This window comes from Cephus cinctus, unplaced genomic scaffold (genome assembly GCF_000341935.2).
Source record: "Cephus cinctus unplaced genomic scaffold, Ccin1 Ccin1_scaffold0695, whole genome shotgun sequence".
Lineage (NCBI taxonomy): Eukaryota > Metazoa > Arthropoda > Insecta > Hymenoptera > Cephidae > Cephus > Cephus cinctus.
This window is the reverse complement of record NW_014333317.1, coordinates 323,056-338,122: the sequence shown is the minus strand read 5'-3', so window position 1 is coordinate 338,122 and position 15,067 is coordinate 323,056. Positions and strand designations below refer to the sequence as shown.

The following is a 15,067-nucleotide window of genomic DNA, read 5'->3' as shown; positions in this document are numbered from 1 at the left end:
GTGCATCACGGCACACTAAGGAATTATGCACGCAACATTCACAGTGCATGCAACCCCCTGCGACCCCAAGCGAGAAACTATTGATCTGTGGTTTGACGCCTGAACTCGAGTGGCCCGCACTGAATTAACCCCAAATTATAGAGCCGACAATAACCCAGGCGGCTTGTTTGCCCAGGGCGTAAATCACAATGGGCCATTGCAGGGCCGCAACGCCATGCCCATTTGAGCCGTATTATTCGCATCGATTATTATAATTAATGGTTGGTACCAATGCAAATCCCCACCTCCCTCCCACTATCAACGACCAGTCGCTTTTTTTCTCCTCGACGAAATTCCCCATCCGCTTGCCAATTGTTGTACCAGCTTGACAATTGACATTTATGGCCTCTTCCTTCTATCTACCGCTGCACTATCTGGTTGACCATTAATGCACCATGTCGAAGTGCACTTGGGTCCTGTTCGACGAACCTGCAGTTTCTCAATGAAAGTATATACTACTGCATACTACGTACTACGTAAGGTCAATGGCATTTCAAATTATTATTATTGCCTTGAAATTGTTCAACTATCCGTATAAATCTTTTTCATTGAGATTGCTCGTGCAATTCTTAATCGTCTCGCTGCATTTCAGTTCATTTCATTTTAAGTTTGATGCAATTAATTATACAATTCCGTGCGGCTTGTAATACCAATTACGTATTGCGTACATTTGCCAATGTCCAATCATATTTATTCACCGATATACAGTGTACGCGAATTACAGGGATTTACTGTCATTTAATTCTGACGTATTTAATCGGTCGTTTTAAACGTCAGCTGTCAATTTTACATTGACTTTGTAGGACAACAAACTTTTTACTAAGTACTGTCGAAGTTGGGTAGAAGAAGAATTGCGAGTAGGAGAATTTTTTAGATCGACCCTCCGCTCTGCCACCTTTCACCCCTCGCCACCTAGTATTTCTAAGGGTTCTTAATCTTAGTGTTTGTCACATGTTTGACCTACTGGGAGATACATCCTGTGTAATATTGTCAAAGAGCTATAATAATAATAATTTCAGGAAATTTGGCTAATTAGTGATGCAATTGTATTAGTAAATGACGTGCAGCATCGCAGAGCAGCGAAACGATCCGCGCGAGTGGCGCTGTTGAAAATTGTACTGGCAGTTAGGGAAATGGATGACGTCACTGTGAAAATAGGTGCTGCCAGCATTGAAACGTGAAACAGTTTTGGCTTGAACGTTAAATGACGTAGAAGCGTCAAACATTTATCTCTCCTCGTCGGTGTCTGAGTGCATTTTTTTTTCTTTTTACTCGTCGGCTGCAGGCGTTTATTTTTTTTTTTTGTTAAGTTTCTAAAGAAGTCCATCTGGTTAGGTTGGTAACTGGCGGGGACAATGGCAAGTGCGAGGCGTATTTATTTAAAGGTGGAAAACAGCCTGCTCCAATTTGGAACTTTCAATGTGGCTACCTTGTAGAAACAAAGGAAATTTTGTATTCGTACTGTGAAGTTTCGTGCTAACTATTGTTTTTAGATTTCACTTTGTTCCTTGGGCACAAACCAGCGCACTCTAATGGATGATTTTGATATTTCTGCTTTCGGAGATTGAGTTATGGACACCGGGTATACTTACTTGTATGGGATAAAGGACGCTTCGAAATGTCAGATTTATCGATAATTCATTAATTGATAAAAAATAATTGATCGATTGAAATATTGTCATTGTTAATATCTGATTGACTCGGTTCTTCGTGACGTCACTATTTTCCTATTCCACGTTGATCAGATCAATATAAATTTACGTCACGAGTTATTCGGTGACGTCAATGAATTTCATTATCCGATCAGTATCGTCCAATATTCGAAGAATGCCAAATGGATAACATTGTCGTACGATTTTCAATTAAGATAGATGGATAATTAATTAAAAACGAAATCGAACTCACCCCCTAGACGAAGCTCGGCAGTAGCCTGGACCATTTCAAAATCATTCTTCGCGAAGCATTGATACATCCCTTTGTCAACCCTCGTGACACCAGTGACGTAAAGGGTGGTTCCCATGTCGCCCAAAATTTTGATCCTGTTGGACGATCCTTCGCGAAGCGGAAGACCATCCTTGGCCCAGGATATGACAGGGGTAGGCTGCCCAGCAACGGCGCAATGAAATTCCGTATCTTTGCCAAGATCCACGGTGGTCTAAAAATAAAAAGAAAATTGAAATAATTTTTTGAAAAATTTTTAAAGTCTAGACACTTTCAATAAACCCCAAAATACAGTTCCCATATCTTTCCCATGTTCACATTTGCGCTTCGCATACTGACCTGTAGTGGCGCCAGGTGTATCGACAAGCTGCTTATCACTGATACTTTGAGCTCAACCCTTTCGCTGCCAGCAGTGTTATTCGCGTGACAGACGTACAAACCAGAATCCTCAATCCTGGCCGACTGTAGTATCAAGACGCCTGAGCGTGCATGGGATCGTTCAGTATTGTGAATCATTTCAGTCCTAGATCCGCTCTCGCGAAACCACAGGTACATTGGCGGTGGTATACCGGGTGAGATGCAGGAAAGTACTATCGTCTCTCCGGTACGAATCGACACGAGATTAACGCGTTCGCTGGAACGGGGTGGTACTGGATTACGAAGTTCTGAAAATTGAAAAAAAAATTGGACGATTATATAAAATTTGATGTATACAAAAATTCGATTAAATTACGAATATTTGTCGATGCGATGAAACTATTTTTAGTTTTTATACAAAATTGCATATGCATTTGTTATAGCGGATTTCATTGTGTAGACATGTTCTTTATAATTTGACGAATTTTCACTATTAACTTCCAGTGGCTTTAACGGTGGAATCGAAGATCGTTTGTCTTCGCTTGGCACTGACTTCGACTCGAGAACCACGTGCTGGACTGGAACTTTATAAGTCATGTGCATACACGCCCTTTTACTAATTGCTCTTCGGAAATCCTAATGGACGTAGAGTGCTTTGCATAATGGCGGACTAGCCGGGTGAGTAAGTTTAGCTATCGATGCTTGCCAGTGGGTATGGCTGAACGAGGATGGCTGCCAAGTACTCGTGGCTGACAGTGACAGTAGTGGTAGTGGCCGTTTTACGCTGCACTCCCTGCATTCGAGTGCAGTATTGGTGCATACGTATATCAGGCAGCAAGTGCATTGGCGCCAGTAAAAAGAAGCGTGTGTAATTTTACATACGCGAAGCGCAAGTGTGTGTCTCAGTGGTCTTAACCTCTTCGGTTTCTCTGGTAAATGATGGTTTTACGTGAAATGCCGAAAAAAAAAGGAAAAAAAATTTAGACACTTACCTCGGTGCGAGTACTCATACACGATGCATATATGCAGTTTTGCAGTTACACGTATACGGTAGCTTCGTTGTAAATGCGTAATGCGGGTTTCATTTCGAATGTTTTATCGACGCGGAAAGGGGATGAAAAAAAAATGGTTAAAAAAGAATTTATTGCAGTCTGCGCTTTTCGTGTACAAGTTGGTACGTATGTTTTTTGCATTTTTCACGTAAACCCGCCCTTTTCCTTCGGCTGTGATGTACCACCATGAATACCACCCTTATTTAAACTGCATCTAGTCACGTGGGTATCATCTAAGTTTGCAGCCTCCGATGCACTTTGGGAGTTGCATTCGTTGCGATGCATTTCGAAAAAAGGAATCTGCCCAGAATTCACTCCTGCAAGTCGCTCTTGCTTGGCTGACACTTTCAGTACTTTTACTACTGCCTGACTCTCTGGGATACCTAAAATTCATCGTGCAATTATTCTTTCTTTTTATTTATTTTGAAAAATCCAATTTTAATTTTTAATTTGTTTTTCCCTCTGCTCTTCCACTTGCATAATTTTCCTGAGTCCGAGTGCGTTGGTTATTCGACCAATGGAATTCTTCGTTCACGAGTGCATACGCGATGGTAATAGGTACAGACGATGCAACTGCCAATTGGCATCTGTCAGTGCGAATGACAGCTGGGGGCATTCGATAGATTTAACAGATGCATTATTTCATAACAGTTGCATCCTGGCCGGACGCTTTTCCCAGTCCTCGTTATTATTGTAATTTAAGCTGATGGCATATTGATCGACGTCTACCTCCTATGCTATTTCAGTTGGCATATTTCTACGATGCACTTTCCACCCCCCCAGTGCATTCCCTGAAAGCCATCTATCTATGCACTCGTAGCTCGTCCGCGGTTCGCTCTCTTCATTCTTCCTTTCACTCCTTCGCCTCGTCGTTTACCTCCTTCGCCAATTTTCGTCATTTTTTCTCTTTATCTTTTTTTTCCCCTTTTTTTTTTCGCACTCCATCACATTTGTCACAAGTTCCCAATTCCTTTCTTGGCACACAATCTCAATGCTTTGGTCAAATATTCATTGGGTATATTAAATATTAAAATTGCATATTACTTAATTATTTACTTGCCGCAGCTGCCTTGACTAACGGGTATCAAAAATTCATCCCGTTTTTAATCGGCAAACGTAAAGATTAGCTTGAACAATTCTCACGAAAGGGAGAAAACAAACGAATTTAAAGATAGCTCTTGACAATGTGAATTATACATTTAAACGAGTGGATCATCCAGCTAAGGGGATGTACCTACTTTTGTCTTTTATCCCACGAGTAGGTTGGTAGATATATTGTATATATAGATATAGCTACACAGTGCTATTCCACGGCGGCTCTTTTGGCCAAAAGATAAATTAAACGTTTGTCGTTTCAACAGGTCCACCAACGCAACGAGGCAAAGGCTCTTTATTAATGCAATTTATTTTTCCTTTTTTTTTTCATTTCTTTAACCCCTTTTCCCTCTCGCTCCTCTCCTCTACCTTTCTGCCACTTCAGTTTTCGTTAAGCCCTATCAATCCGCTTCTCTCTCTCTCTCTTTTTCAAACTACTGAAACAAGAAGATCCAGCCCGGAGAACCTCCTGGCTGGCGTTGACTGTACTTTTTCACTTTTCCATTTTTTTAACAGCGTACAAGAAGCGGATTTACTCGATGGCCAAGATTTTATTTAATTTTTAATCGTCCAAATTGAAAATCCAATTAAATCACCATGGTCGATGGAGGAAGCGTTAATGCATTATGACAAAGGAGGGAGGGTGAGTGTTATCAGTAATGACTGTATATGCACGAATGAACAATAATTTATGATGAATGTTCCACGTGGTTGCCGCGAATGGCACTAACAATAGAAGACATTAAATAACAATGCATAATAGAACTTCAGGGAAATGAACGTCCCTATAACAATATATAATTTCAAATAAATAATGGTTGCACTACCGATACGATCCGCCGTATGAAAATCCCATCCGATCGATATACCCATACAAGGTACGCTAACGCGCAGTAAGTAGATACGGTCAGTACAGGATCAGACAATTTTTATATGCTATAACAAAGTGATTTACTGTAAAAAGTAGGTTGATTATTAATCATAACATTTAGCAAACGACTGATGGGAGGTATACAAGGGTGGCAACCCCTGTCACGTAACTGCCTGTATATTCGATTCCCGTTAACTTTGTATGTACAATAGCCTATCGTTAAATTGACTTCGGTAGTACCAACCCATCCCTACTTAGGCATCTATAGCAATTACTTTTTTTTTTCTTTTATCACCCTGGTACGCAGCGTGTGCACCCATACTGTCTAGCACAGAGGGATGATATAAACCACCCCAGTACTGAGAAAAGTACTAGAGCGTCTCCGCATCACCCATTACTAGAGAGACACTTCACTCCTTTACACCCTTTCTAGTACCAACCCCCTATGGTCCACACGGTAGTAGCACGGCCACGAGTTCGCGCAGACCTGCCCCCCTCCTTGCCCCCCTTGCCGCACGCTCTAAAACGTTTTACCCCTCCACCATTTTCTATGTAGAAAAATATGAGAGTGCATTTTCGTTCTTAGCTCTGGCGCTTATGTGACGCCTTACGATGTGTATGCACTTGCACATGCACTTTCGAGTATAATGCAACAGTGGGTATTATCGACCCCCGCCATATTCCGCAGACAACCCTTTGGCTAACACACCCTATTCCCATGATAGCAGCTGGCTTTCTGCAAACGTGAGTATATAACTACTGGCAGGGTAAAACAACCCCTGGGACATTAATTGCGTATTATCTAAATGCGTAATGTAAATCGACGATATGTGCATTCACGACAGTGTGATACTGAGGGGTGGATTGGGGTTGGGGTATTAAAAAAAAAAATACTTCGAACGAATCAACGTATTTTTTTTTTCTGGAAATATTTTTAGGGGTGGAAGTCAAGTACGGTTCCGTATCCGGATGTATGTAAAGGATTTTTATGTGCACGTACTAGTTGATAGGACGTTGATAGGGGTGAAATAAAAATTTAGGGTGACAACTTTAATGGGGTCGTACAGGCGTAACCGGTCGTTTCACTGTCTACTTCGTGTGGAAATAAAAATTTCACGTTATCGAAGAATTTTGAGGGGGGATGAATTTTAGGAAGATGAAGATCTATGGTATGATTATGATAAAAATAAAAAATTAAAAAAAATATATTTTGCCTCAAAAATTTTCATTGGTTATGGTACACCTTGTTTTCAAGACTCTAATAATTCTTTTGGACGACATGCTCAGTATGCTAGGATACGGTGTATGCGGATGGATAAGTGACGGCAACTTACCGGAATGAAATTCCCTTTTAAATGTTACCGAGTGAAATGCACGGTATTATATATCGCGCACTGTCGGGAACTCTGGACAAATGTTCTACGTGAGGGAGAGAACAGCACGAGCCCGGAATGGACGATTCCGCAGTTTATCATGTAAATGTGACAGGACTAACCGCGAGATAATGCTAGACAATAGGACACGATATATCATCCCCCGAGTAGAGTGTTTTCGATTTTCTGGATTTCGCGTATAAAAGTGATACAGTCCCACGTGCACGGAGATGTCACATGTGTCTGGCGTTAGTTTGGACTATTATTTTATAAACGATTTAATACTGTGTGAAGTCTGGGAGGGGGATGAAAAAATTGATGATAATACTAGAGATAAGGTTTTGGAAAAAAAATAACAATTTTGTTTTTTTTTTAATCATTTAGCTCGATATTAATTCAGTGAATATATTTCTCATTTTTGATAATTAATTCAGTTTTTTTACAGCTTGGTGGTTGAAATAATTCGAAATTTATCCCTGCGACACTCGAGGACTTCGTTTGCATCCCTTAACGCGTGGGGTGTGCCTGTATAGTTCCCCTATCTCCTTCCAGTGCATTGTGCAGATGCATAGCGAACGGTGCAGTTGCATCCAACGTTATTTAACATCGATGGACCTATGGAAAATTGTCAGGGCTCATCTGCATCCCCCTAAAGGAACTCAGTCGACGACCCCTACAATCAACCCTCGTCGGAGTCAGCCTATTAAAACTTTGGGAAAAAAAGGATTGGGGTCGTTATTAAACAAAGTAGAAGAGGAGCCAAGGCAATAATAAAAAACTAAATAAAAATGAGCACCCCCCCTCTCTTCCCTATTCACCCCCTCACCCACCCTTCAGGATATCTAGTGAACTTTTGTATGGGTATGCTTTAAAAGGATGACGGGTTGATCGTTCATCCCTTAATGAATATTCCAACGATCCATTACATCGCTCCTTGTTGTGCCCGACCGAGCAAACAAAAGAACCAAAAAAAAACTTATGTTTGTAATTATTATTATTTCCTGCCGAGCAGCCGGGTAATGCAGTAATTTCCCGCATCGCTCTTTTTTCTTTGAAATTCTTATAACGTTTTTTTTTCTTTTTCTTTCTTTTTACTCTCACTTTTACGTCCAGCCGGTAAACGCTTTTCGCGTAATATTCGTTGCATGCTGAAATTCCATGGCGGCTTTTAAGCGCGCATCAGCTGCAATTTCAGTAGTACCCGGTATGGCCGTACGCGGCGGTACCAGCGCGATTTTCCTGCAGTTTTCGTTTAGCAACGTGCCTTCCCGCAATTACTTATACGCGGCCAGAAAAAAGAAGTGAGAGAGGATAAATAAAGGCACCTCCCCTCTCTCTCACTCTTCCATATACATTATCTTCCCCCTCCACCTCTCCGTGTCCACACTTATTCGTCCAATTTTTCACTTCTATTTCTTGAGACTCTCCGCTCTCTCGTTCTTGAGCTTTCAAGTTATTCGTCGTCTCGTCCCTCTGTCTTTATTTTCCATCCTCCTGTTCGCCAACGGAAAGAAACGAATGAGACTTCCGAGGATAAACGAAACCCAGAAAGGCGAATGGTTTTTCTTTTTTTGTGACAAAACCATACATACCAACTTATACAGAGTCCTTGGATAAAATAAATGCACGGTGTGTATATATATATAATAACAGTAAACATTGAAGACGTAGAAATCGTAGTTATGATGGGACGTTGCGGGTGATGGGCAAGGGGCGCGAGGGAGGAGGAAGAGCAGAATATTAACATCGCGTTGTCTCTCGGCCTCCTGTGGAAGATGTGGGTAGCTTTTGGAGTAGGAACGCGAGGGTGTTGTGGGTGAATAGGAGGGTGGGCGCGGGGATCGGAAGGCGGAGGCAAAGAACGAGAGACATAAGAACGAAAATTATACGATGCTGGTTTTGTGATGTCTGCCTTCATTCCTGCTTCTTTCTATTTTTCCTCTTTTTTTTTTTCTCGCAAAATCTAAAAACAATGCAGCTTGCATTATGCATCTTCTATGCGATGCATTGTATTCCGGAGATAACGTATTCGTGGGATGAAAAATAATGCAGTTTTTCGAACGATACGGGCCAGGAATTAACGACGTCGTCTTTGCGTTGCCATAGGGACGATATGAATTTTTCGAATAAATATTCAAAGGTAAAAGCGGTAATTGAAATTTTTACTTTATCGTTATCGTCATTTTCATTCGTCAGCTTAAGCTGAAAACGTTGCGACGATAATAAACAAATGATATTTCCATGAGACAAATTCGCCTTCATTAATTTCAGCCGGAAATCAGGGACTGGCCGGTGGTATCTTCATTAGAAGTGCATCTCGACTATGCACCGGAGTGCATAAAGCACGATGCAACTATGCGGCCAGCGGGAAGTGGGTATTCTGGTAGCAGGAAATATGGGAATGCAGTATGTTGCCACGTGTAGGTATTTATATTATACATATATACACACACGTAGTTCGCGATAAGATTGCGACTTGCGGCCAGCAAGAGGCGAAGAAGTAACCGGCGAGTTTGGTGCCGCCGCGACGGCTGCATTGTTTCTTGTCGACGTCGGCAGGGGGCGGCGCAGGCGTCCCGACGCCACACCAACGCTGCGATTGTTCGAGAACTATGCGTTCGCCAGACGCCGATATTATGGTCTCTATACCAGTTATATTCACACACGTGGCAGCTGCAAGTGCAAGTGCAACTGCAGTGAATTGCAGTGCAGAAACGATGCACTTCGTGGACCATTCTTCTTTATCTATTTCTTCTTACACGTCCCTCCTTCCGTCTTACCCAGCACATTCTTTTTCTTTCTCTCTCTCTCTCTCTCCTATTTATACTCTTCATCGTTCACTACGTCCTTTCCCATCTTCGTCTGGCTTCCATCCCTTCTGGCAAAGAGCAACCCCTTTCTAAGCAACTGGAGACAGGCTATCTTTTTCCTCCTCTCCTTTTCTTTTCATTTTCTCCTCCTTTTCTCGTAACCAACCAAAAGAAACCGCCGAGATATACGCAGCAAGCTAAACGGCCGTCTGAGCCGGCTGCATCGGGTCCATTGTTCTTCCAGCATCCCTGCCGCCCCCCCCCCGCGACTTCTCCAGCAGCACCAGGTATCATCCCGGCCATCGCCATCATTCTCTCTCGTCTCGTTCTTCCTGCTTTTCTCTTATTTTCTTTTTCTCTCCTCGTCCTGTGCTCTTCTTTGATTATCCTCCTCTTCCATCTCTTCGAGAAAACAATCGTTCTTCTCGGCTTCCCAGGTAACTTTTCTAACAAATCGACATTCATTTACTCGACACTGATAACGTGATATTAATCACCAATACGATCAATGCGAATAACAGTGTTTTGGTAAATGTAAAATTTTTTTTTCCCTATTTTTTGCATATGGAATAATTTACGTTGAACCGAACATGCGGATGGGAAATTATTTTGGCTTGCATTTTATTGAGAAAATAATTTTTTAACAGCCGGCATTCGTTGCCTTTCATTTGCGAATATTCTGCCTGATGATTGCATAATGGACCCATTGATGTTCCCGACTGAATCATCGATGATTTCCATCAGTCTGTCCCCCCTCTCCTTTATTATTCCACCACGAAATGCACTCTTTGCAAATTCCGCTTTATTCATAGCACTGTTCCGCCTGCTCCGTGCATTATGAACTTGCATCGGTGCATCGAAATCCCGATGCGTGCACGCATCCTCCCAGGATGCACTTGTCATAATGCACACATGCATGAGTCAATATACGACCTCATGATCCTGCTTTATGATCAGAGAAAAATTACGCAACACCCTTGTTCCCTGTTACGCCAAAATAATTGTAATACAGATATATATATATACAGAGTGATGAATATTGACGATTAAAAAAATTTTTGTATTCAACAAATTTCGAAAGACCGGTCCGCTGAAATTTCTGAAGGGAAAAGATAAAAGCGAAAGATGCTGCAACCGACAAGTGTGGCTTAAGACGCGGATAAAAAAAAAATATGACAAAGTGACAGTCAAGCTCGATAAGACGGAAGGTGAAGCTGCCTGAAAGATTCTGTACCAAAAGCGTCTGGCCTCATCAGTGTTTCCCTACTTTGTACCTCCCAGCGGCGTCTTTTACTTTTGGTACTCAGTTTTGCCCTCGAACAATATGGCTGTTGCATCCTTTCGCTCCTCTCCGTTGCACTCGTCCCGTAATGCAGTATTATTACGATGTTACCTCACAAGCAGCGGCAATTGCGACTGTTTCGTGGAAGTAATGTTTTCGCATATAGAGACACTGAATATGAGAACGCCCTATACGTTATTTGATTCTACAGGATTGTTGCAGTTGACAATGGCACGCGTGTGAAGTAACTACGAGTACGAACGATAAGTGAGAATTTTCGCGATAACATTGTGAAAAATCATTATCTACGTTAACCATAGAAAAATACATGCAAGCGAAATAATATAAGGTAGTAGTGAAAAAAAATTTTTTTCCAAAAATTCGCAACGCGATTTACTTACCGGTGAGTATTAAATGTGCGTAATTGCTACTTTCGACGGTGTCGCCGGTGACGTGGTGGACGGTTCTGCAACGGTAGCTGGAATGTGCGTCGGCCGAAGATACGGCGAAAACTAAAAGCTCACCGGTGGGCAGCATGTGGTACTTTTCATCTGAAAGCAGAAGCGATGGACGTTGAAAAAAGAAATGAAAAAAAAAAAGAAAAAAAAAAGACATATAACGTAGCTGATAAAGGAATATGCCGCTACGTATATAGGTGAGGATTCGCGCATGCGCACACACGTGGGCGCACTGGCATCGATGGAGAATTACATTTTCGAATTCCCTCGCCGCGAGCTTTCTATTAGTATGCAAATTTTCCTAATGGAAAAATCTCCTGCTCTTTTTCTCATGGTCGTCCTCTCTCCTTTCTCTCTCTCTCTCTCTCTCTCTCTCTCTCTCTCTCTCTCTGTCTCTCTCTCTCTTTCGCACACGCTCTTGTTCTATTCGGTTCCCATTTTTTTTCGCTCTTTTTATTTTTCTATTTTTTTTCTTCCTCCTCCCCCAGTCGCACATGCATGCACCTAACGGATGCCAGTTTTTTATGTTCCAACGCTGAAGCATATTCCTTTTTTTTTTTCAAATTTTTTCCAACACTCGCCTACTAACCCTTTCACACGGCTCATTCATAACGACGATCCAAGGACCTTTTTATGTGTTTAGAATACGATACGAAAGAGCGTTATCAAAAAAATATCAGATTGCCCAAATTCAAAATTTAATTGTTTTTATCAAACATAAATTTCCCAATTAGCCATCGAGTTTGGGCAAAAGTCGTAAATACTTTTTCTCAACTTTCATTCACCTGCAGATAAAAGAAATTTCAAAAGAAACTCGTAGCGCGTCAGTAGCATCCGATATTGCGGATTGGCCATTGACATATGAATACACGTGGAATATCGATATGCACGTCGCGGCGGCCGCGGGCGTCAGATAAAATTGCATCGACGCAATTGCACAAACGTGACGGGCGTCCCGTGAACGGGGCTTTGCGGCTTTCCCGAACAAATCCAAAATAATCCGACAAATCTTCTCGGTATTGTCGAGTAACGTTAAGAGTTCACATACGGACAAGTTACACACGTCCTCGTATACGTTCACAGCCGCGTGGATAAATTGCACAGCTTCAATAAGACAATTCCTTGGGAATTTATGTTTGCCAATTTTGTATCGCCAAACCGGAATACGCAATACGCAACTGGCAAGGTAACGAGCACGATTCTAATATGGCGCCGAGCCAGCTAAGACTACCGAATGCATAGGCATATATCACTGTATACATGTACATACCCACGGCTGACCCTACACGGTCCTCTACTACTAGCATCCCTCTAGCTCGCCATTATTATTATCAATGACAACTTCCTGTCACGCGTGACAGAATTTGGCAATAAACCAAACCAATAAAAATACTAAGAATTTGGAAAAAAAGTATACATAACCCCCCACCCCCCCGAAAAAAAATTGATTTTAAATACCACCTGACCAATTTGTAAATACTACGGTATAGATGTACTCATATCTACCCCACATATGACAGCTGGTTTAAATGGCCGCCTACGCTTTGACGGCTTTCAAATGGACATTTCCGACGGTTTTGTGTTGCCGACCGCTTTTCGAGCTACATGCTCGCTTGCCCATAGGTGATACCGGAGATACGGAATAAGCAGATATATATCAAGGGGGTCGTAAAAGGGTACTGGAAGGGTTTGAAATCGGTACAGGGGATGTAAAAAGGATTAGGTTCTACATTGTGGAAAAGTGGAAAAATCCATACGGGTGACCAATGATCGATTGAGAAAATTCGTACAGAATTTATACCTGGATATTTTAACCTCAACTTGGTATCAATATTTGCTAATAACCATATACATATATATTCCTCTTCATATTGGCAATATATTTAATCCCATACCATCTTCATGTTAATATTTGTTGGGTTTAATTATACCTTGGCTAACGCTTCAGTCTCTACGGACATTGAAAGATGGTGGAACGTGTTAACAAATTCGTATATTCCGATCGATTCCCATACTGGAATATGAGGCTGGTTTGCAAACGCGCGATCGCAGCGCCACGGCAAAGAGATGGCATTTCGATACGCGATTTTTCATTACGTCCATAAAACGTCTTAACGAAGACATTCCAGTGACGAGTGCGCTATCGGAGATATACGGGTTAGATATTTTCTTTCTCTAATTTCCTTTCGTTCCCTGTTATCTGCCTACTCGAGTCCCTGTATAGCTATACGTAATAATATACACTAGAAACGCGAAAAGAGCAATTGGCAATAACGCGTGGAAAAATTCTCCAAGTGGAAATAACGCGAGTTTATCGTCACCGGTGTGATCGTATTTCACATCAGACTGGATTTTTAATATCGCGACGCCCCGTGACGTAATAAACGACTCGGTCGTTACGTTCGTTAACTTTGAATATTTGAAATATCTATATGTATATGCCGTAATAGACTATTTTATAAGGAACGTTCTGAATTGCCAATAATCAATCGACACGGCCGACAGGTGCGGGCAAATTTTTTTTAAATCGTAAAACGCCCATTGTGGGTCAGCCAATATTACAGAGTGTTAAATAAGGGTGGCACATGTGCTTTAAGCGACATTGCGGTTCCTAACTGAACTAATATGACAAAATTATATGTATACATGCATATATGTAATTTACAAGTTAGAGGAACATATATATATATATATACATATTCATATAATTTACATATACGAGCTGATTTATGTCACCCACAAAATATTCCCCGGAGTGTCGTATTCGTGGAAACAGCGCATATATGTAATTTACAAGTTAGAGGAACATATATATATATATATATACATATTCATATAATTTACATATACGAGCTGATTTATGTCACCCACAAAATATTCCCCGGAGTGTCGTATTCGTGGAAACAGCGGATCGTGATTTTCTGAAAAGTTTTATCCATCTAGCTATATGTTACTTTTATACGTGTATATATATACATATATGTGTAACTGGGGTCCGGCAGGTAAAAGCTTTGTCGAGCGGACGTATATATTGTTAGAATTTTTTATCACGGATTCAAGAAATACCATGAACCCTTGTGGGTGGGGGAAGGGGTCAAAGGGAAAAAAATGTAGTAAAGGAAATATTGAGAATAAAGTGTCAGCGTCTTGTTGGATAAGAAGAAATAAATATTGGTATTGATAAAAAAAATTTTATCCCACGAGCATACGTAACTGTGTATATTTGTACACTACCGGGAAGTTTTATTTGAAAATTGATAATAGGCATATCTGCATGATAAAGCGTGGAGTATCGGTTTTCATGGATCTGACGTTTCCCAGTGGTGGGCAATGGTTATCGAGTAACTGGTGTGATCCAGTGAAAATTTGGAATATCGATAAAAAAGAGGGGAAAGATAAAAAAAAAGGTATAGTGGCTTTCAGAAACGCAGATTTAAATGGCAATAGGGTAGAGACTGTCAATACGTGGGCGAAGGGAGACGCGTCGGAAATCTTTAATTCAGAAGGAAGGAGATGAAAGGGATGTTTCAAAGGACAAAAGAAAGATTTTAACGTCGAGTATAAGGAAGGGGGAGGGGGAAGATCCGTCGACGTCTCGACGGAGAAAGGTTTGATAAGGAGAAGCGTCGCGACGTACAGTAGTGTAATTCAAAGTAAATCAGGAGTAGGGCTGCTCCCTTTTTTTTATTACGGAGAAAGAAGGGAGGAAAAGAGTGAGAAGAAAAAAAAAATGAAGATTTTAAAGCGAAAAATCATTGGATAAAGTGGGGGGGGGGGGGAGAAGACTAA

The 15,067-nt window shown here is 41.3% G+C and overlaps 1 protein-coding gene and 1 long non-coding RNA gene across 10 annotated transcripts in view; one reads left to right on the top strand and one right to left on the bottom strand.

Moving 5' to 3' along the window:
- Positions 1-15,067, bottom strand: part of LOC107270000 (Down syndrome cell adhesion molecule-like protein Dscam2) — an 83,560-nt gene that overhangs the window by 13,457 nt on the left and 55,036 nt on the right. For all 9 annotated transcript variants that reach the window (XM_025087388.1, XM_025087386.1, XM_025087389.1 and 6 more), the window contains exons 5-7: positions 11,222-11,371; positions 2,320-2,645; positions 1,945-2,194 (exon numbers count right to left, since the gene is read on the bottom strand). In XM_025087388.1, coding sequence (XP_024943156.1) covers positions 1,945-2,194; positions 2,320-2,645; positions 11,222-11,371 — 726 coding nt within the window. The remainder of the gene's footprint in view (positions 1-1,944; positions 2,195-2,319; positions 2,646-11,221; positions 11,372-15,067) is intronic.
- LOC112494673 overlaps positions 2,968-15,067 on the top strand; it is a 47,012-nt gene continuing 34,912 nt past the window's right edge. Inside the window, exon 1 of the long non-coding RNA XR_003060369.1 lies at positions 2,968-3,015. This is a non-coding gene — a long non-coding RNA (uncharacterized LOC112494673). The remainder of the gene's footprint in view (positions 3,016-15,067) is intronic.